The sequence below is a fragment of the Excalfactoria chinensis genome, chromosome 5 (assembly GCF_039878825.1).
Source record: "Excalfactoria chinensis isolate bCotChi1 chromosome 5, bCotChi1.hap2, whole genome shotgun sequence".
NCBI lineage: Eukaryota > Metazoa > Chordata > Aves > Galliformes > Phasianidae > Excalfactoria > Excalfactoria chinensis.
Window position 1 is genome coordinate 39,985,517 of NC_092829.1, and position 21,986 is coordinate 40,007,502.

The window sequence follows — 21,986 nt, forward strand, 5'->3', positions numbered from 1 at the left end:
CACTGCTAAGGTCTTCGGGGCTCCTGACCATGATGCTCCTGCTCAAGACACCAAACTCCAGCACTTCCCAGTAGCAAGCAGACCACCACTTACACATTCCTACATTTCCTTTGCGTGGTTGCTGAATACAACAGGATCTCCACAACTTTTTTCAGATGGTTACATAATCAAGTAACTGAATACAACTTACAAGGCACAGATAATGAGGGTTAATTATATTCATGTGTTGCAATTGAATTTATGGTCACACAGAATTTCAGCTCCAGTAACAATCACACAGAAATAATTATGCAGACCTAGCAGCTCCTCGTGCATAAAGAAAGAAATATACCGCAACGATGTCAAGGTGGCAAGACGTGACATACACATATATTAGCAGCACTATAATCTGCTCTAACCTGTTTGCTTTGGAAGAATATCACCATAACCGTTTCCTTAAAAGTGAACAGTTGGTAAATTTGATAACTGAAGTATTCACAGAAGCTCAATTCCAGTAAGATTCAAACTTGTGAATGCGACCTAGTATCTCAGTTCATTATTTAGCTCAAGAACAAAAGGTCTAAACAAATGCCATAAAGCATGACACGTTTGAACATTAACTGCTGAAGAAATTATCTATTCTCAAAAGACACTTTTGGAGTCACCAGCTGAACTATCACTAAATAACATTTATATTCATTACCAACCAGGCCATCATTTCTTCTATTTCAAGATAGCACCCCATCACCACGATAACCATCAGAGAACCAAGCCTGTAAGCGCCACTGCCACTATCTATAGCAGTATATATATCCTTCTGTGTCGACAGTACAGTATTTCTTATTTGATGTCTAATATAGTAAGTAGCATGGAGTTAGAGCTGAAAAAACACATACATGTGCCAAGTAACATAACAAATAAATAAATAAATAAATAAATAAAAAATTAGCAGTGTTAACTACATTATTCAACTAAATATTTGTAGAATAGACTTCTAAAGCAAGTAACGTTTTGAAATATAATCTGTATTAATTTTCTATTACTGTTCAATTGCACACCATTCACGTACTGCGTGCATTTCAAGGAGCACATACAAAGACATTCAGGTCAAGTCAAATGGATATTTTTTCCAGGTTATAAAGATATCCCCCCTTGCCTTTTCCTTGTCAAAACCCTGGAACACCTCATGCAAAGGATTTTATTATAGTACAGTGCCCTTGGAAAGGCATTGTTCTCTGTACACCAACCAATTTTCTCTGCAGGAGAAGAATGAAGAGCAGCAGTATATGATATATTCAAAAGCACCACAAATTATACCACGAGCAACATGGCCAAGTGAACATTCCCAAGATTTGGCCTCGGCTTTAAACCGCAAAGCAGACAACTTTATTCGCAAAGGAGACATCCAGAAATACCACGTTGTTTGGTTTGATAATAACTGTATTGTTTTCCCACGCAAAGTGATACTGTAATCACAGAAATAAAGAGTAGACTAGGATTTACTCATTTACAGACCAGTATACTGCTGATGAATCCTCTAACAGTGCCTTGGAAAAGCTTGTGGCCAAACATTATGTGTTCAGGAACAGTCGCTCTCATTCTGTACACATCCCTCCACCAATTCCTTCCCTCTCCTGCATTACTGGCTGTGAAAAGTACCATTTCTCAAGACAGTATATAAACATAACATCCATTGTTCTAGCAGTGCAGAAGCATAAAAACCATGTATGACTCAGAACATTTCAAACAACTTTTTTTTCTGAAGTTACAATGTTGAGTCAGTAGAGTGTTATGAAAAAATATTCAGTCTATTAAACACATTCTAATCAATAATGAATCTTAACTGAAGGTATAATGTTCCAAAGCCAAAAGGCAGTACCAGAAGTCAAACTTTGAGAAGCGCCATTCACAGTAGACTATGAACAAAAGTCATCATTGTCGTGCCTACAAGGCAGACTGCAAGCACTTCACACTGCAACAGGCCCTCTATTGTGCTATCCAAGAGCTTCAGTAATTTGAAGTAACAATGAAGTTCTAATGTAACATCCCTGGAATCTACTGCTTGGATGCTGGATAGGGTTCCACTGGAAAAACATCGAGCAGCATCTCCATAAGCCCTCACAACTCAGAACACAACTCCCAAAACATCATTTAATGTGTCTTGTTTTCTAATCTAATGCATTTTTCCCCCTCACATGTATGGATACAAGTTCTTTACTTCCACGCTGATGGAAATGAGCAATCCTGTCATTTCTACGTGCGCTTGTGTGGGAAGAGGGAGGGTATGTTTGTTTTTAAATGCAGCTAGCACAGCTTGTCATCATTCCCAGACTCTTGATTTAGAGCACAAAGGGTTTTGAAAAAGTGTTTTATTGGCTGTATGAGATCCAAGGCATGCGTGTATCTACAGGCACATGCATCTGTTGCATAGGTGTATGGCTCTGGATTTCTACCAGCTTTCCTGCAGTTAAGCACCAATTTATGTCAGGATTTATAGCAAAGAGCGGCAGAGCTTTCATGAGTAAATCAAGCAAAGCCTCAATTAAAACTTTCAAAACAATAATTACTTGGTGCCAATTATGACAGTACCTCTTCTCCAAACATGCTTTATGAATCCACAAAGGGCTAACCACAGACAGCAGAAGCTTAGCCTTAACTCATGTTTTTCTAGTTTCTTTCAAGTCACACACAGATCCAAATCTCCAGTGCTTTCTACACTTTGGATTGTTGGCCCAACACTGAATGGAAGAGAGCTTTAGTTTGGAGCTAGTTACATTTGTGCTTCTATGTGAAATCAAGTTGAACAGGTATTAATACAGTCTCACTAGCAGCTAAAACATTGTTCCCAAGGAGTAAACAAAATGAGTTACCAGCATATGCGCTTTCTCATTCCAATGAGATTAAAATTCCACAACAGCCTCAAAATGAAACTGTTAGAAGACAGAGAAACACTGCAGAGACCAGCTGAAAAATCTGTCAGGATACTTCCTTTCAGCATGTATTCAGTTTCTTATTCTTATTTATTTATTTAGAAGCACATACATTACAACAGTGTATTCACATCCAATAAAGTAAATAAAGCCAGTATGGTAAGTTTTCTTTTAGAGGGAAAGGAAAGCAATGAAATAATACCATTTTTGCAAGGAAACTACAAAAATAAGCACACCGTGTGCAAAGGCACATACATTTCAGGAAAAATACACAGCTCAATAAAAAAGAAATCCCAATAGAGAACAAGCAGCAGCAGAACTATAGAGAAGAACGAATGCTTTTCATCATGAATCACCGCATGTCCAACCAAACTGAATTATTAAAAATTAGCATCCACGTTACTTTGGATCCTTTGAATAACCACGCAGACGTACTGCAGAACTTAACAACAAAAACAGGCAAGTGCCTGTTTTCCTGATGCAAACTACTGGTGTTTAAAGAAATTATCTAATGACAAATTTCGAGTCTGCTTATTTTAGAATGTTAGCTACAGCAAGAAAATGCCAAGTGATTGATGTCAAAAAAAGGCAATCCCATGCCTTAGTTTTTCAAAGAGAGAAACCTGATAATTGTCTCCAATCTGAAAAATACTTCAATGCTTTGAGATTAATAATGCACAGGTTCATTATTAAAAAATAAGGCGGGCTTTTTGGTTTTTTGTTTGTTGATGTTTTTTTTACTTTATAAATGAATTTAGTTGAGCAAAGAGAATGTCAGACAATCACCCGTGCTTTGCTACAGAGAGAATTTTTACTACAACTTTTGAGAATTTCTAAGTTGTCTGTGTAGCACTGGCAAATGCCTTCCCACCAATCTCAAAGCATGAGCAAATGGTTTACAAGACTTAAATCTCCCCATTTTAAATAGGCAAACACACCAAATCCTACCGCAATTATGCTCAGCATTCAGTGAGATTGGAAAGCCCCTGAAGATTAGTTGAGCTGGCATAACAAATCCAACCTGCCAGAACAATTCATCTGGCTTCTGTGCTCCTCCCTGCTGCCATATTTCCTGAGGGATGCTCAAAACTAGAGGTATTTCAAGTCGGATAAACTCTCCTGGCATTCTGCTCCAGCATTCTTTTTTTATGAGTAGAGAGGTCCCTCATCACGTGATGGTGAGACTTGGGAATGAAGGTGAACAACTGAAGAGCCTTGGTGTACCCTCTGAGCTGCCAAGAGCCCACACTGCTGTTGAAGGCACACACGGCCTTGTGCCTGATTAAATGAAGGCACAGGCATCAATGCATGGGGAAGGAGCAACAGGTGCAGGGCTGTAGGGCTTCCTGAAAGAACCGGGCTCATTTCCCTACAAAGAGTGGGCACCTCCAAATTAAATGGTGAGCCAAATTTACTACGCACAGTACACAACTCCAATTATTTCTCCCATTTACAATCTTGCTGATTAACGGTGATAAAGTGCAAACTCTACTGAACATCTGCATGGTTGTATCTTGCATTAGTTACAGTACTTTTCATTGAAGTGCTTACAGCTTACAAGTGCTGCTCTGCTACACAGAAGGGCTCAAAACCCGGGAGTTGGACTAGATGATCTCTAAGGTCCCTTCCAACTCGCACGATACTGTGATACTGTGACACTTCCAGTTACATTCCCTCCCATTTGATCAGTCTTCCGTTTGACAGAACACTGTTCTTACCTGCACAACTTCCCAGGCTGAACCACACTCCTAAAAGTTACTGATTCCAACAACACATTCTCCCCATCTGATTTAATTCTCCTCATCGCTACCAGGTGGATCATTTGTTGAAACGTCACCAGGTGCAGAAATCAGAACCAGAAAACTTTGAATTCTCAGACATCCAACAATTCCAGGTTAACAACAAAAACAGAGATGTCAAACTATTCCTTTTTAAGTTATGAAACTAGGGAGCTCGGAGAAGAGAAACATCACTTGAATCTTTTTGCCCAAGAAGGATTCATCCACAGGTATGCATGCCAAAGTCATCTATTCCCTAGCGGCAGCAGAGCCAGCACCGGGAATGCCCTCTTGTGGCACAGCCGAAGCCTGCAAAGCCCCAGTTTCCACAACTGCAATTAACACACGAAAGTATTTCTCAGGGCTTGCTTTGAGACTAAAACAAGATAAGAAAGAATACAAGAAATGGGACTAAAACAGCAGATGCTGTCTAGTCTGAAGAAACATTTGAACTTCATTTCTTTTCATGCTGCTTTCTTTCTTTTTTCTTTGAGTGTTACTGTAAGTAGTGGGAACTTCTGGTCCTTCTTGTAAATCCGTGGGTAATCAAATTCCTGGGAAAGCTGTTCCAGGAACCGAGCTCTGTTACTATGACAGGCTCCTGAAAGAGGCCTCTTCATGCCTTTTGCAACCTTTTATTAAAGAGTGTGTTCAAAAGCAGTTTCACTGGTCAAGTACCTGTGCGTTCTGACACCTCCGACAACAGGGAACAACTTGCAAGCCTGCCTCCCTCTCATCCCCACAGGCCCTGATTCTCAGAGGTGTACCACTGTGTACCACACAACCAACAAGCGACAGCACAGCCATTTGTTTCCCCATGGAGCTAAGCTAACACACTACAGATTTTTCTGTTAAAGAAGTGTGACTGTGAATGCAGCATCCTTTGCACAGGTTTTATTTTTGCTGCTTTTTAACTCTCCATCCACCAAAATGCCATTAGCATAGCAGTTCACACGCAAGCAGGAGAGCCTTCCAGGCTCAGCCAGGCCCCAGCAGGCTGATGCCCGGAGAGAGGGGGGGCCTTCACCCCGCACCCACAATGCAGCACAGTGGCGGGCGCATTCCTCAGCCCATCGCTCTTGGTTGCATTTTCCCAAGCAGTGGGGATTCAGACCGGCTGGCGGCAGGCCAGATTATTCATCAGCAGAGTCACCAGCTCCTTGTTGCCATCGTCCTGCTATGAAACGTGTCGCTCCATTTTTTCAAAACACAGTTCAAGCGGGAAGCGCTAAGCACAGGAATGCCGGGTTTCAGCAGGCAGTCGCTTTGCCGCTGCCCAAGCCGTGCTCCCATTTCCCTACAGCTTGCTGCGAGGAACAGGCAGGTCAGAGAGCATTCAGCTTGACAGGAACCATTTGGTTCCAAGAGGAAGCGATCCAATCAATATTTTCCCCTCTGTAGAATAATTAACAACCAACAAACAAAAATATACCACTCTTGCACAGCCTGTGATAAGCCCTCAATCAAAGCCAAAATCTCAAGTGGAACATCCAGCCTCAGAAAAAGAACAAAAGATTCTGATGACGTTGAGTATCTGACACTTCTGTTTTCAGAGAGAAACTATCCATGCTAGGGTTATAAAAAGGCATTTTCCAAGTCCTGAATTGAAGTTTCAAGTTAAGATAAATTCATTAGAAACACCTGTTATCAAACAATGCAATTTTTAAATGCAGTTATTACTTAAACTTTAGTGAAAATACTACATCACTTCATTAGTGACAGCACAGTTAAAAATCATCTTTTGGACAGGTTTCACTGAGCAGTTTGCGTGCAGGTGAAATGCACGTCTTCCTGCAAAGGACTTCCCCATATCCTGTGATTTTATGGCACCTCGGGATCCCCTCCCACACCAAACTGTAGAGCAACCATAGAAACACATCACTGACATTGAATAAACAAGCAGGTTCCATGGGCAAAACCCACTTATCACACTGTAAAGCTCCTCAGAGAACTCAGAAGTCCACAGCAGAAGGGTCAGACTGTTCCCCAGCCCAGCACAGCCATGTGGGAAACTGGAGGGACCTGAGGTATCCCTATCACTCTGCTCACACAGCATTTACAGTAAAGATTCTCAAAGCAGAGAGAATCAGGAGTCATTAAGATGAGATTTTCTAGGTGTAACAGTTCAACAGCTCTTTTCTTTCCACGATCAATGAATTTTTTCACTCCACCCGCTATCAGTAGATCAATAGCACCCTTCAGAGTTATCCTGCCTTCCCATTTACTACAGTGCAATCTCACTACCTAAAAGGAAACATTAACAATCAGAAAATCCAGACCATAAGAAAAAACAGAGACCTGATCAAGATGCCCACCTGCCAAAGTTGATGTCTCTCACACAGCTTTCCCTAGCTTTCCCCCACCGCCTGGGGAATATAAGGAACAGATATGCAGGTACATACAACCTTGGAAATGGAGTAGTGTGGGTTGGGAAAGAAGAGAAAAAGAAATCACCAAGTTTCCTTATTACCTCAGAGCAGCTGTAATGTCACACCTCAGACACCGAGCAGTAGCGCTGCAGCTTTGTGAAGCTTCCCCTTCAGCCAGTCTCCCTCAAGCACATCATAACAACATTCTTGCCTCCATAACCCAGTCCGGAGCACCAACTGCAGTGCAATCCCTGATGTCTGCAGCTTTCTGAGCCTGGCTGTCCTCTGCTACTGGAAGGAAGTGCTCAGTTTCTGTACCCACCCATCTTGACTCACTCTGCAAGTCTCCTCTCCAGGGCACCAGTTCATCCATTCAGACAGAAAACACCATTTCCCAACCCCTACAGGAAGTACCTCCTCATAATCCTCCAGCAGTTGAATGCGAAAAAGGGCTGTCTGTCATTTACAGTTTCATTTCAGTGTGTGCATGTTTAAACAAATGGCACTTACTACTCAAGCCAGGAGTGTCTGTCTCAGTACAGCCGATGGAACAGGAACAGTTTCTCATCTGTAGCAGCATCCACATTGCAGCTAGAACCAATTCTAGATTCATGCAAGTACTCAGCTGTCTGCTGTAGGTCCCTTGCTTGTTTCCAGCTACTTCGAGCTACTAAGACCATACATGAGCTGTGACATTCAAGCTTCTTTAGCAGGCAACCTAAGGAGACACCTATGCTTACGATAAATCTTAATTTTTATTTTTATACTATAAGTACCAACCAAGCAGTAACCTGCTTTAGTGGGCTGGTCTGCCTTCTTTCCAGCACCTGCTTTCCACAACAGACCATCCCTAAAACTGTTTTTCTCCTACAGGCTTTTTCTTTATTTTCCAAAGAAGCATTACCGAAAGACAAACCTGTTTTTCGTGCCCTATAGAAACTGGTTTTAACACCTTTGGGAAAGGCTGGGGGAAGGGACTATCAACCTAAGACCTAGAAAGCTTTTACGGACATTCCTCTCCTGTGGTATTTCAGATTAGGTACAAATGCCTCCCTCTAATTGTTGGAGCTGTTGAGGAAAAAGCATCCATCCTCAAGATTAAATAGCTTGCATAAAAAGCTTCAGCATAAGAGTTACTCAAGTCTATCTGAGTATCCAGTCAGAGATAAGTCTTTACCCCAGTCAGTGTTAAAGGTCCAGGCATCAAAAATCAAAGGGAAATTAACAGGACATCTACAGTTAAAAAGCTTACTGCAAATCTGTCTGACCTTTCAGCAGCTGAAACAGCAAAAATATCAAGAAAGACTTAGAACTGCTCCTTTTTTTTCAAAGCTTTTGAATAAGACATAACCTTTTTTCTTAGCATCCAGATAAACATCTGAAGCAGAGACATTTCCCTTACAGTCATTTGACTCAGTGAGCAGCACGTTTGATAATGCTGTTCTATGAAGATGGCAAGTGCTCACTTCTGAGAGGATTTACCAAGTATGAGATAGGAAAAAAGCTCCCACTACACAAACTCTTACACTTTGTCCTGCTTGCGCTTTCTGAAGAATTTTTAGTGCTTTTCTCTTCTTTTTTTGAGGAGGTGGTGGTACCTACATCATTATAAATGTATTTTAACATAGACTCGTCCAAAAGCTCTTACAAACTGATTGGGTAGTGGGTATCATTTCCCTGTTTCAATCTTACAGGATTTCCATCTCCCTCAAAGAATGGTAGCCACTATAAATGTATTTGCTATCCTACATACAATGACACAAGGGGGGGGGAAACACTTTACCATTTTCTTACATAGAGTATGTAAAATTCTGGGTTTCATGGTTAGTTGGTGGTGGTTTTTTCCCCCTTAATAGCGAATAGAACGTAAAGGCATGCTTTTAAGTAATCCTGCACAAATTTTTCCTATACAAACAAATCTATCCTACAGTATCAGAAACCACACATTAACAAATTAACTTGCCCATAACACGTGGGGATTAAGTGATTCTTATACCTCTGAACTACTTTCCAAAGTTTGTTCAATGCTTTAGTTTCCGGGCAGGCACAGTGAAAAGATTTCCTCTTCTTATTCAGCTATGTCAGACGCTCAGACAAACACTTAGGTTCCTTTTTGTTTTGACACTTCATGACCAGGTAGGAACAGAAGAATAAATTAACAGAGCTCAAGCTTAAAATCAGCCCAAAACTGGAACATAACGTGTCAAGATTTACCATTTACAATGACTTGAAGCACTTATAAAAAAAAATCCATTGAAACATTTAAAAGTCTATTTCTATCACTTACTAATAAGACACATTTTACTTTAGCTCAGTTCAGAAATGAAATTCTGTTGGGATCCACACATTTGCAGCTACAACTTAAATCGATTTCAGATCTCTGCTCCAGATCACCAAACATCCATATCTGGAAACACAGATACAGCACAAGATGCCCACTGAAGGATTTCTTGTGCCATATTCAGAAGAATTCAAAACATCACACAAATGAGTCCATATAAGAAAAACTATTTCAATTGTCAAGCTGGGTAAATTTCACAGACAGAAGTAGTTTTGCTCATGAAGACAGCAGCTCTGACTAATGCTAAATTCCAACATCTCCACTTGACACAAAAAGTAATTTATTTGATTATTAAACAGAAATTGATTATGTCTATCCCACAAATAGATTAAAGCTTCCAGGAAGGCTGGTTGTTCTTACACACATCCATCCCTACAAGGCAGTACTGGGTGTTTCCTAACCATTTATTTTGTACCTTATCAATGCAACCAAACCTAAGGAAAGCCAGGACCCTATGCAGCAGCAGGCACACTACTTTTCACTGCAAACATTAGCAGACAAAAGAAATGGAACACGGAGTTAATTGGCAAGGAGGCAGTGGAACTGAGTGAATAAAACACAAAAATAAGTAATAAAATAGAAGTACAATTTCTAATCTTTACAGCAATCAGATTTCTATGTGACTGCAGAACTGGGAGAATATTAAGTAATTTTGTTCAATTGATCCAACACAGAACCACGCTCCATTTACCTCTTCACTTACATGTTCTTACAGAACGCTGAAATTCACCAAGGGCAGCTTTCTCAGCATGTTTCTCTAAATCAGTTTCCCCCCAAACCATCAGGCAGATCTGACAACAGGTGGAAACACATTTGTTATCAGTTACAGAACTCCTGCAGATGAAATGAAAGGAGGAAATGTTAATTCACCATTTACATTCTACAAAAACACAAGAACCGTCTGTGTTGAGCTTCATTCTTAAACCGGCTGCATGACCTACGTCTGGATCATCAGTTTATTCAGCTCATTAGCAGACCTCCTGACTGCACTCCTTTTCGTGGTAATCTTTAAAAACTCATCAAGAATAAAACGTCTGAAATTTTATTTCTCCAGGAAACCAATATTCACTTGCAGGCCATTATTTGTAAAAACAACATTTTTTTTCTATTCCCATATAAAAAGCATAACGTACTTCATCACGGTTACAGAAAGCACTCTGCAAATAGCTGCCTGACAGCCTAAACAAATTTAAGCCTTCTCATCTTCCTACGCAAACAGAACTCTCTTCTGTACATCAGTCATTCAAAAATTCCTGTAGCCTTCTTCCAGACGTGACTTACAAACACAACCTGTGGTTGTTTCCTCTTAAAAGATCTCAGGCAGTACTTTAACTAACCTCTACATCCACAGCTCCTTTGTCTTCCAACCACAGCAATACAGAAAGAGCATGCTGGTCATCACACGTTCTCTGCATCTCCCAACAGAGCTACTAATACTTTTGCAGCACTTCACATTTATCAGAAAGGGAAACTGCCACCACAATACAAAACTTTGTATGATTTGTAAACCTCTTGGCAAGGACTCCCCGGCATCAATATGACAGTTCCTGCATAACAAATAGTGGGTATTACCAGTGACATTCAAGTGCAATAAAAATCCATCAGCAAAATCGGAATTTTATGCCAAAGAATCGCATATGAAGAAAATGCCACCCATGGAAATATAGAGGAAATCAAAAAAGCGAGTGCTGTTTTACTTCACTGTCAAATGGCACTGTCGTACCCCTCAGTAATTCAATCTTCTTTCACCCATTCTGTGGTTTCAATACTTTCTTAGACAACTCAGTGCTCTCCAGGGTACAGAAATGAAACTCTGAAGAAAGGCTCTGTTGGAGCTGCACACACCCAGATTCCCAAACAAGACAGCTTCAAAAGAAAAAACAAACAGCCACTGACACTGAGGAACATCAGTTATACTGATAGTAACGCCTGATGAAATCAAGATTTATCACGTAGCATTTCAGCTGGAAGGGCTAAATACAATGAAAAATGAATACACCAAAGCCTGACTTGGTGTCCGTAATCTGCTTTATAAAACAGTCTTACATAGTAACTTCACACGCCAGAAGTTAAAAAGTCATTGTGGGTTTTCTGTTTGTGGGCTTATTTTTTTGTAAATGAGCTTCAGCTGTGACTCACTGCATGAGTAACTCCACAAGCAAAAGGAAGGGGCTGAGACTATTCACAACTGAATACTGAGCCAAGGCACACAGGCACTGAAGGAATAAATCTTATCGCTCTCTGAAAATATTTCAGGTATTCAAGTACGCCTGTGCTACAGAAGAATAGCACAGAAGTAGCACTTGAAGAACAGCATCTTCCAAAGACATGCAAGGAAGGAAATAGAGACATTCCTCCAAGTCACTTGACAAAACCATTGTCTTAAATGGAAAACAAGCAGAATTCTCACTTTAAGAAACGGTATGTTGGCAACAGAACCTCTTTTTACAACATAAAATAACTACTTAAGAGCACATGAAGTGCCAGTTTAAAATAAATAAATAAATATAAACAGTTACATTTATAAGAGTTGATATCCTGAGACGGCAACAATAAGCAGTGACGAGCTGATGACAGCTCTCACCTAAGAAAAGGGGGTTTCACTACTTTGCAGCTAACTGCAATTAATTTTAATTCAGTCCAGGCAATGTGGTTTTGAACCAACGCATCCTCTGTGGAACCACTGCTTACATCCACATGTGGGCTGCCTAAACTCCCTGGTGTTATGATGCCTTATCTCCAGAAAAATACACTGAAAAGATTAATGCTGCCTTACCAATCAGTGAATCACACCCATTAAGTACAGTCCTATCTGCCTATATGCAGTGCCAAAGTAGGCACTGAACTCAGATTCATCTGCAGAGCACGCATTTAAACACCTGAAAATTAACTTTTAAAGATACCTATTAAAAAACAAAGAAACAACCAACCCACCTACCGCTGGTCTTTTGACTTCTGATCTACAGTGTCTGATAACCAAATAGTGCCCCCAGTTCTCCATTCTGTTGACACCAACATCTTAAGTCAATCAAAAGGAGTCATTCTTCCACTCAAAAAAAGGGGCAGATAAATACCACTTATGTGAAAGTTCCTGCTCCGCCATTTTGCTAATTTGAAGACACTGCCAAACTGTGGCATTTTGAAACAAATACACAGCTTGCAAAAAGCCAGTAACTCTACATTTCTGCAGATGAAATAAAGTAGAAAAGTACAAGCAGCTTTGCTGCTTTGTCATATTTCACCACACAGAGCTCCTGGAAAATCACCTGCACGTTTCAATACTGACATCTGTTTACAGGAAGCTCAATACTCAGTTCTTAGTTTGGTCTCTAGGAAGCAAATATAAATCTTAATAAAGCTTGACATAGCGTCATAAATTAAATTTAGTATTGCTCCAATACTTCACTTCAGTGTACCCAAAACTCATTCACAACTTTTTGGTTGTTTGTTTTTTTATTTAACTAAACATAGCACTTTCAGAATGCAGGTAAGCAACAAGGAACGTAAGGGCTTAAACCTCCAGGAAGAAAAGCACATTCCTCCTACTGATAGCACACTTTTCTACCTGTCTAGACAAGTCAGGGATGTTCTTGCCAAGCGTACATGGCAGACAATTAAAAAATAAAAAAGAAAGGTTGGGAGCTTAACCAGATTCTTCTTGGATTTTAACTTCTTTAATTAGCAATCTGCATTCAAATCAGGAGTTCTGTTTCTAAGGACTGTACTACCTCAGAGCAGACTTTTCTAAATAGTCTAATAATGCTGCAGGAAGAGACAATTAAGCTACAAGCAGGATGAGGTTTTAGCTCCATCCTTCATTGTTAACCAAGCCAAGGGCATAAGAATAAGTAAATTTTAAGAAGCACATCTAGGAGGCAAAGTCAAATTAAATTGAATTCAGCAGCAAATTTGAACGTACAGCCATACTGGATAGTATCAGATATGGTATTAGTAAACGTGACATTGCATTATTGCTCCTTGCAAGGTTGAAGCATTACAATACTAACGCAACATACTTAATCTGCACCAATGAAGCGTAAATATTTGAGATGATGGCCAACTTTGATCAGCAGAGAAATCAAAACTCATTTTAGAATAATCCATCTGTAGCAAATGGAAGGATTGGGAAACACAGGGCACAGAATCAGGGAGAAAAGCCTGCACCCAAGTACTTCACAGCACATACATCTCCCTCTGCTGAAGCGCTTCTTTAGTACAAGGCTGTTTAGTATTGCCAGGCTCATCTAGAAAATGTACTTTTTCATTTTCTCTATCAGAAACCACAAAAACACCTCACATGAGATTATCTGTCTGCAAATAAGTAATCCTTTAAACTAGGTCCAATTGCTAGAGAGTTCAGTGCCTACTGGCAGATTGAAGAAGCAACTTTCTTCAGCAAAATATGTACTATTAATACCAAGAATTTGCTGTACCAAATATTTTAATATATATATGTATATATATATCAGCAATAAACAAAACAAATTCAGTGTTGAATAGATTATCTGTTTGCACACCTGGTGTGATAGACATACTATACGCTTCTAAAAGCGGTCTAAAATGTAACACAAGGTTCAAAATGCTGTTTTTTTTTTAAGACTAGGGCTATAGCTGTATATTACAACTGAGTATGTTCTTCATCCTTACATTTTAAGAAGACTTTCAGAACCACTGCAATATACCTATCACAGACACATGCTCACACGCACACAGCCTCAGAGAATGCAGAAGCACACCCTGCTCTGGGAACAAGAATGAATGGCTGGAGCTCTTCTGACTGACTCATGTTAAAGATAGTAGAAAGCGTATTGAAAGAAAGGTGCAAAGTGGATATCAGCCGCTCTGGAACCAAGTTTGACCCTTGTTTCTGAGCTACAAACATAAGTCAGTCACATAACCCCAAGCAGAACAAAAGAATGTTCCTTTATTTCCCAGAGGAACTGGGATTATCAGAAGCGCTCAACATTCAAACAGCATCTGAAGTTAATAGGAATTATGCTTTAAATATGTTACCCTCACTTTCCTCCTCAGGCAGTCAAAGTTCAGTTTTCCCAACAACTAAATGTGTATTTTGGAAGAGAGGCAATCAGGGGCTGACAAACCAAGCTAAGTACCTTTCGGTGCAGCCACGCTTTCAAAACAAACAAAAACTGGCCCCTCCCCCTATACACTCATCCCCCTGCCAGGGAAATGTGCACAATGCTCCTCTTCATATACACCACAGAACCAAAGCGCACGTGGTATTCTCCCTGTGCAAAGTTCCCAGCCTGCTCTTCTAGAGGGCACCCTGCAATCCAGGCAGCACCAACCTCGCTCTCTCCTTCCTCTGAGAGCTACCAAGTACCTCTTTTGCTGTCTGCAATTTTTAGCAACCTCTGCACGAGTACAAATCTATCAGCATTTATTTGACTTCTTAATGAGTGATCTCTCCTTTTAACCATCGACAAGGAGATGCATGTGTTGCCCTAACATGAATGAAACACAGCTCCTGTACTTACCCAGCACACCCAACATTCCCATTGCTGTTTTGCTCACCACCCAAAACTGATTAAACAAGCCGTGTGCTCAAGCCTGGAGCTGGAGACCGAAGGGCAACAAGAGACCAAGAAACAGCTGCAGGCGATATGGCTTACTTTATGTAGCCCTTCGCACTACTCGAACAGGCCACTTCTTGGCTAATAAACCGGCAAGAGCGAGAAGGCGGGCAGGCTCAGCCCCAGGCCGGCAGCTCCTCCCCGCTCTCACCTCGCACCCGTGAGCCAGCAGAGGCCGCTACAGACCGCCTGGCACTGCTGCCGAATGCACGGCTTTTCTCCCTTCCTATCCCAACACAAAATCCAATCCCGGCATTTTTCTTCCACTACTTAACTTCACACCTGCTTTCCCTCCCATACGAATATTACTTCGACGAAGCCCAGTCCCCGCAGTGGCAACTCTTTGTTCCAGCAGTGAATTGCAACCTGCACGCTGCTGCACACAGACATGTATCCAAATGACGGCCTCGACTACTGCTGTGGAACCACGTTTCCTCCACCAAAAGTCTCTTGGTGACACTTCAGAGCATGCAGTCCTTTCATTTAGCCAGAGACCATCCTGAGATTCCCCAACGGCAGTGCAAATGGCTGGGTATCACCTACATCCCACAACAGGCAAATCCAATCTCCTGCATGGTTTTCAGCATCACAGTATCTGCAAATACGTTTGGCAGAGCAGAGTCCCAGTTACAGATTTCAGTTTGCTGCCCACCACTTCGATGTGCTTCCCATTTTTGGTATTCCATAGGATGGCTTGGGTTAGAAGGAACCTCGGAATCATCCAGTTCCAACCCATCTGCCACACACAGGGTGGCCAACCACTAAATCAGGCATAGATTTATATCCAAGTAATACATACCATGCTTTTTTGCTAAACACAAGAGAAAAGAAAGGGACTTTTAGGAGTTATAAGAGCTACGCAAACAAGTGTCCGAAGTTGATATAGATCCATCAACAAAAGGTCAACTTCAGCTATTTCAATGCCGACTGCTACTTGTTTGTACCTATCTTTACAAAACTTGAACACAATATTACCTTGATGATACGCAGTATTCATGTGGCATTTTCTCCTTCCCCAGAAAGCCTTTGGCCAAGCCTACCCACTCCTATCAGGAGCCCAGCTACTTGAAGCAAACCACAGCAAGTGTTGCAAGCTCTCATTCAATCCCTATATGTTTAGCAACATTCTTCGTGCAGTGACTCCAACATAAAGCAGTTGCCCAACATACACAATATATTTCATAAGCATCGGCAAAGAAAACAAAACAGGAGAGAGGTGAAAGAGTAGTGCAAGCCATCACAGGCACTTGAAGTCAGAAAGTGAAACGTCTGTGATACTGTTAGGGAAAGAAACATTTGAACCTACAAGCAATCCTAAATCAGCATTTCTTTTACAATGGATGGAAGGCTGGCAGGCCAAGCAACTGAACGCTTACTTTTTGTTAAGAAAAACTGTTGTGTTCCACACATTCCTGCCGCTCAAAGAAAAGAGGAAACAAGTCACAGAGGATGATACAAGTCTCACAGCTCAGAGGCAAAGGTGACTACATTGCAATCGTAGTTGGTGTCTGTTCTGAGTTGAGCAAATGATGCTGTGTCTCTTTCTGATTAACAAAGATGCTGGGGTTTTGTACATATGGAAAGACACTTAAAACCATACAAAATACCCTATTTTTCTCCTTGGGATGAGCTATCTAAGTTGCAAATAAGCTGCAAAAGAGAGCTTTTATCTAAACCACCAAGCGGAGATCCAAAAAATATCAGTTTCTACATCACTTTTTTAGTGGTTTTAAGATAAAAGGCAGGACTACACTAATAGGATTTGCTGCTATCGAGAAAACTTGAGAAATAATCACAGAATTGTAGGGGTTGGAAGGGACCTCCAGAGATCATTGAGTCCAGCCCCCCTGCCAAAGCAGGTTCCCTACACCGGGTTGCACAGGTTCATCAGTACAGAGAAAATCACTCAGAAAGATCTGGATGTGCAGAAGTGGGAAGAACCAGAATGCAGCTTCTTACATGACTTCCTTGTGCAAACTACAGTCCTGACAGTTAAAGCAGCAAAGGAAAATGAAGATCGGGATGCATCAGTCAATTGGCAGCACTCACACACTGTCAGTGTTGGGTATTTTTCCCAGAAAGGCAAACAAACTCAAATGCAGAAAGCACAGAAGTCTCTGAGGCCCAGGAAGTCCATAAAGCACTTTTGCAACAAAGATGACTGACTTCACGTTGCAAAAAGCACAGAGAAGTGCTTATCAACTTTTGTTTTACTATATGCTGCTTCAGGACTGCCCACGGTACTGACAAAAAGAACAAAGGCACGGAAGTGCACAGGCATCAAACTAATTACTTTTAAAAATCAAAGACAGCTCACATCCAACACTCGGCCATTCTAAAAATTAAGTCATGCAAGTGGAGCTGGCTGATGTATACTTAAATATTTGACACCACGCCCCACACTAAATAAATTACATTACAACTAACAGAAGACCCAGAAGAGAGAGAGAAAGAAGTAAACCAAAGAGGAAAACACAACAGGTCACATTTAAAGTGGAAATTATGGCAAGAGAGACAGGAGGCTTGCAGCATTCCTCCCAGCACCATTCAATGAATTAGTAATTAAGGAGCAAGAACGGAGTGCGTGCTCATGAAATGTCTGTGGATGACACCCAACTGGAAACTATCAGCAGTTAAAAGAGGCAGTTAATGAAGAGCTCACGGTTTCTGTGAGCTGGAGCGCAATTAAATGGAATAGGATGAGATGTGAAATCGTGCACTAAAGGACCAGCAGCCTTTCTGCTCTGTAAGCTGAGAACTCGTCACGTGGGAGCAACACAGGAGCGAGGAGCAGAGCAGCGAGCTATGGAAATCCCTGTCTGAGGACGCCAGACTTTATGTGAGGGGCTCAACGTGGTCACGGGAAAAACAGAAAAGCAGAGAAAATCCACGAGACTCCAGGGCCTCTGAGAGGAGCAGTGCAGTTGGAGCTGAGCGAGGGGAAGCATCACTGCTGCAGAGGATACTGCGCCAGGTGAATCTGAAGTGCTACAGCCACATGTTTTCCTATACAAAACTTCTGTTGCCCTCTCACAAAAGTTTTCCTTGACTAAAGGATGGCCAAATTTATCTGATTGCCGTGTAAAATACACGCTCCCTTCAGTAATACACACTTCATTTTCCAAAGGAATTCCAGCTCAAGCTGAAGAACGTCATTAACACCACTGAGGACAACACACTGCACACAAGCGTAGTTCAGAAATCGAAAGTTTTGTAGCTGCCTGACAAACAAGACACAAAAAGCCCTCCACACAAAGCAGCTGGGAACAAACCCACCGCCCAGCGCCACTGGGGCTCTCGGCGTTAGCCACACAGGCACGGGGCGGGTGGAGGAGGGGGCCTCTTCATCACGAGCCACGCTCCGCTCCCGCCGCACCAGGCGCTAAGTTGGCGCTCACACGGCGCGGAGCCCCGCGCTGCCGCCCCTCGCAGAAGCAGCGCCCTCAGGCCGGCCAGCCGCCGCCCGCCCCGCGCCCACACACGCAGCGCCCACACAACCGGCGCGGAGCCGGGCAGCGCTCCACCTGCCGCGAGCCGCGCTTTTCAGTACCAGGAAGATAAGGGAAAAAAAAAGAGCCAACCAAGCAGCCGCCCGGGGAAACCTGTTGCCGGCCGCGCTGAAGGAGCCGCTGCAGCCCCGCGCCCAACTTTCCCCATCCCGCACCCCCCGGCACGGAGCCGGCCCGCAGCCCCGGCCCGCAGCACTCACTCGATGAAGTAGCTGGCGCCCTCCTCCGAGAAGCCTTCCTCCCAGCCGCGGGGCAGGTCTGCGGGGACAGAGAGAGGAGGGGCGGTGAGCGCGCGGCCCGCGACCCTCGGGGCGGGGGAGGGCGCGGAACGCGAGCACCCACCGGAGCGGATCATGTGTCCCGAGTTGACGGGCTCCCCGGTGCGCGGGTGCAGCCAGGTGGTGCTGCGGGTCAGGTCGCTGCGGGGGAGAGGCGGAAACGCGCACCTGTTAGCGGCGGGAAGCGGCGGGAAGCGCGCGGACGCGCGACCACCCCCCCACTGCCGCCCCTTCTCCCGCCGCCCCCCTTACTCGATGAAGAAGACGCGGCCGTCCCTGCAGACGCCGTAGGACCAGTGCTCAGGTAGCGCGTCCCGCCCCACCGCCGCCGCCATGTTCGCCGTGCGCGCGGCCGGCCGGCCGGCCGGGGAGGGGGGTGTGCGGGCGGGCGGCCGGCGCTCGGCGCCCAGTGCCCGGCTCTGCTCGGCAGCGCCACCGCGGCCGTCGCCGGAGGCGCGGCGTCCCGGAGCGGGCGGGGGGCGACGCCTCCCGCCCTGAGGAGGCGGGTGGCGGGCCCGGGAGCCGGAGGCGGCCGCGGTCCTTTGTCCGCCGGCGGCGATGTTGGGCTCGCGAGCCCCGGCGGGAGAGGCGGCATCCCCGCGGGCGGCTGTGGCTGCGGCGCGTCCCGCCCCGCGCTGCCTCCTAGCGCTCGCCAGAGGGCGGCGGGACGGGAAGGGCAGGTGTGCGCTTCGCGCTGTGTCCCGGGATGCCGCCCGCCCAAGGAAAAGCACGAGGGGGGAAAAGGCCGTAGGCGATTAAAGCCGCGGGGAGGGGGGTGCCAGCTCTCTAGCACGGCGGCAGACCCTGTCGGCCATGCAGCCGGCACAACGGGCACCGCCACGGATGGGATGGGGTGGGATGAGGCCCTCTGCCCCTTTCGGTCGCTTCTGGAGAGGATGGTAGCGTTCTAGGCCGGACGGTTCAGAATGGGCAGTACTATGAGATGCAACACTGGAAAGTGGTTTGATTTGTGTTGCACGTGAGGAAGTGTGGGCTCAAATTTTACCTTGGAATGGATTTTGTGAAAGTGTGTCCGAGTCCTGCAGCTGCAGAACCGCTTCTGTCCTTGACAGAACGACAGCCTTGATGTTACATCATCATGATGCCCTTCCTCAGCGTTTCCCTCTTCCAACAATTCAGAGCTTTGGTTTATCCTCCCCAATGAAGGATGCTTCCAACCCTTTGTCCTGCGTCAGAATTGCATTCAAAACTTGTAGGCCCAAAACTTTTGTGATGCTTTTCTTTGAAACATGATCATTTTTGATGCTCTCTGGCAACGCTGAGATTAGAAGCTAGTTATGTCACAAATCACCCACAGTAAGTTTGGTTCTCTTGCAACTACAGGAGAAAAACAAACACATTTTGGTAGTGTTACTTGTTAAATCTGCCCAGAAGAACCTCCTGCTTTGAAAGGTGAATTTACCTTGGTGCCATGGAGACTCTCATGCATAAACTCATTAAACTTAGCTGGTAACTCCATCATGCTTTGGCCGCTAGACCACCGAACAGCCTGTGGCAAAGTGTTCCTAATGCTCATGTGTATGGAGAATCACCTTTTGTTTGCTTCCAACTTGGTTCCTATGTCACTGATTTTTCCTCAGTTCTCACAATGGAAGAGCCAAACCTTCATCATGGTCTATGCAGGTTACAAGTTTCAAGGCCTGAGATCAAGTTTCTCAGGCTTTTGGGTAGGACCTGAAAACTTCAAAAGACAGGAATTCCGCAACCTGTCTTGGAAGCTCATTCCCATGTTCTTGTGGTGAAAATGCTTCCCTTGTATCAAACCAGAAGCTACCCTGTTTTTATTTATGATCCTTGCCATATAACCAAATCTAGAGTTGATGCATCGTTGTAGGTGTATGTTGCAGGTACTTGCATCTGTTAATTTCAGATTTATTTTAAATAATACATAGTTTATTTTATAACATAATTTGAAAGCCATGTTCTGTTAGAGAAACTTGCCGAGTTCTAATCTAAATTTAGGATGGAAATGTAATCTAAATGTAATCTAAATCCAGGCATTTACAACCTAACTCATGCTGGCCTCATCACTGAGAGGCAGGTTTGTGATTTAGAGCAGTGGAGCAAGAATACCTCTAGGCATCACTCAGTAAGAAGATTACTAAATTCTTCTGATTTATTCTTTTTTCCCCTGCATCTAGCTAATTAATGCTCAAGCTCTGGTTCCAGTCCTCCCTCACTGATCTCAGACACATTTCTTTTCTGTTGCATCTCATTTGTTCCTCTCACAGGGCACTACCTGGCATGAGCAATGTGGGGTTAATTTGGGGGTTTCAGGCCATAATAGCAAGAACTTGGCTAAAAGAAGTGAAATATGCTATTCAACAAATGAAGGGTCTAAGAAAAGCTAAGAGCTTCCTTTGTTGATAATGGGGTAACAGAAAGAGATTTGCTAAGGTCCCTGAATATTAGTGCATGTTTGAACCCATATTTGGCAACTTTATCTGAAGCATTCCTGGAGTTACTTGCTCTGTCTGCATCCCCAGGAAACACTTTTTTGTAGATATAACTTTCATTACGTTTTTTTTCTGCCTTGAGAGTGACATATTCTAAAGCATACACTGAAATCTGTACCTAGACTTTGCTGTTTCCAGAGTAAAATCAAACAACAGAATACAAGCATCCTTTCTATCTCATCCTTTCTTTTCAGCCCTTGCCCTTACAATCCAGCCTTTCTGATCACCCTTTCAGTGCCAATATCCCAATCTAGTTATGTTCTTGCCCACTTTTACATTATTCCTTTCTGCCCCATTCAGGTCAGCACGTTTCCCTGCTCTTTCAACCCTTCATATCCTATAACTTCTCAACCAAAGGTGCAATAGGAATCTGGAAATAACACTGGAAACACTGTGTAAGAATCGCCAACCAAAAAATCTGAAGTGTGATGAAGTCACAGTTACACCCGGTGTCTAGGAAGTTACAGAATCACAGTTGGATTTCAGGCTGATATGCACCGCAATGATCTATTTCCTACTCTTCTGAGAATTGAATATAATTGAATTTGATGGCCTTAGAGGTCAAAAGCTGCTGCTGTTTCGGGAAACTAAAATGAAGCAAACCCCAATACATAGAAAAGCCTGCTAGGTAGGACTTTTTTTAAAGGACAAGCACTACCTACAAAAGGTGAGAGGCCAAAGGCAGAGCATTTGAGAAGCAGTGAGGCTGAATTAATGAATCTTGATTAAGA

The 21,986-nt window shown here is 43.3% G+C and overlaps 1 protein-coding gene across 9 annotated transcripts in view; it reads right to left on the bottom strand.

Moving 5' to 3' along the window:
* Positions 1–19,174, bottom strand: part of PLEKHA7 (pleckstrin homology domain containing A7) — a 133,791-nt gene extending 114,617 nt beyond the window's left edge. For all 9 annotated transcript variants that reach the window (XM_072338387.1, XM_072338385.1, XM_072338390.1 and 6 more), the window contains exons 1-3: positions 19,031–19,174; positions 18,843–18,919; positions 18,701–18,758 (exon numbers count right to left, since the gene is read on the bottom strand). In XM_072338387.1, coding sequence (XP_072194488.1) covers positions 18,701–18,758; positions 18,843–18,919; positions 19,031–19,113 — 218 coding nt within the window. In that variant the 5' untranslated portion in view covers positions 19,114–19,174. The remainder of the gene's footprint in view (positions 1–18,700; positions 18,759–18,842; positions 18,920–19,030) is intronic.
* Between the last annotated feature and the right edge of the window lie 2,812 nt (positions 19,175–21,986).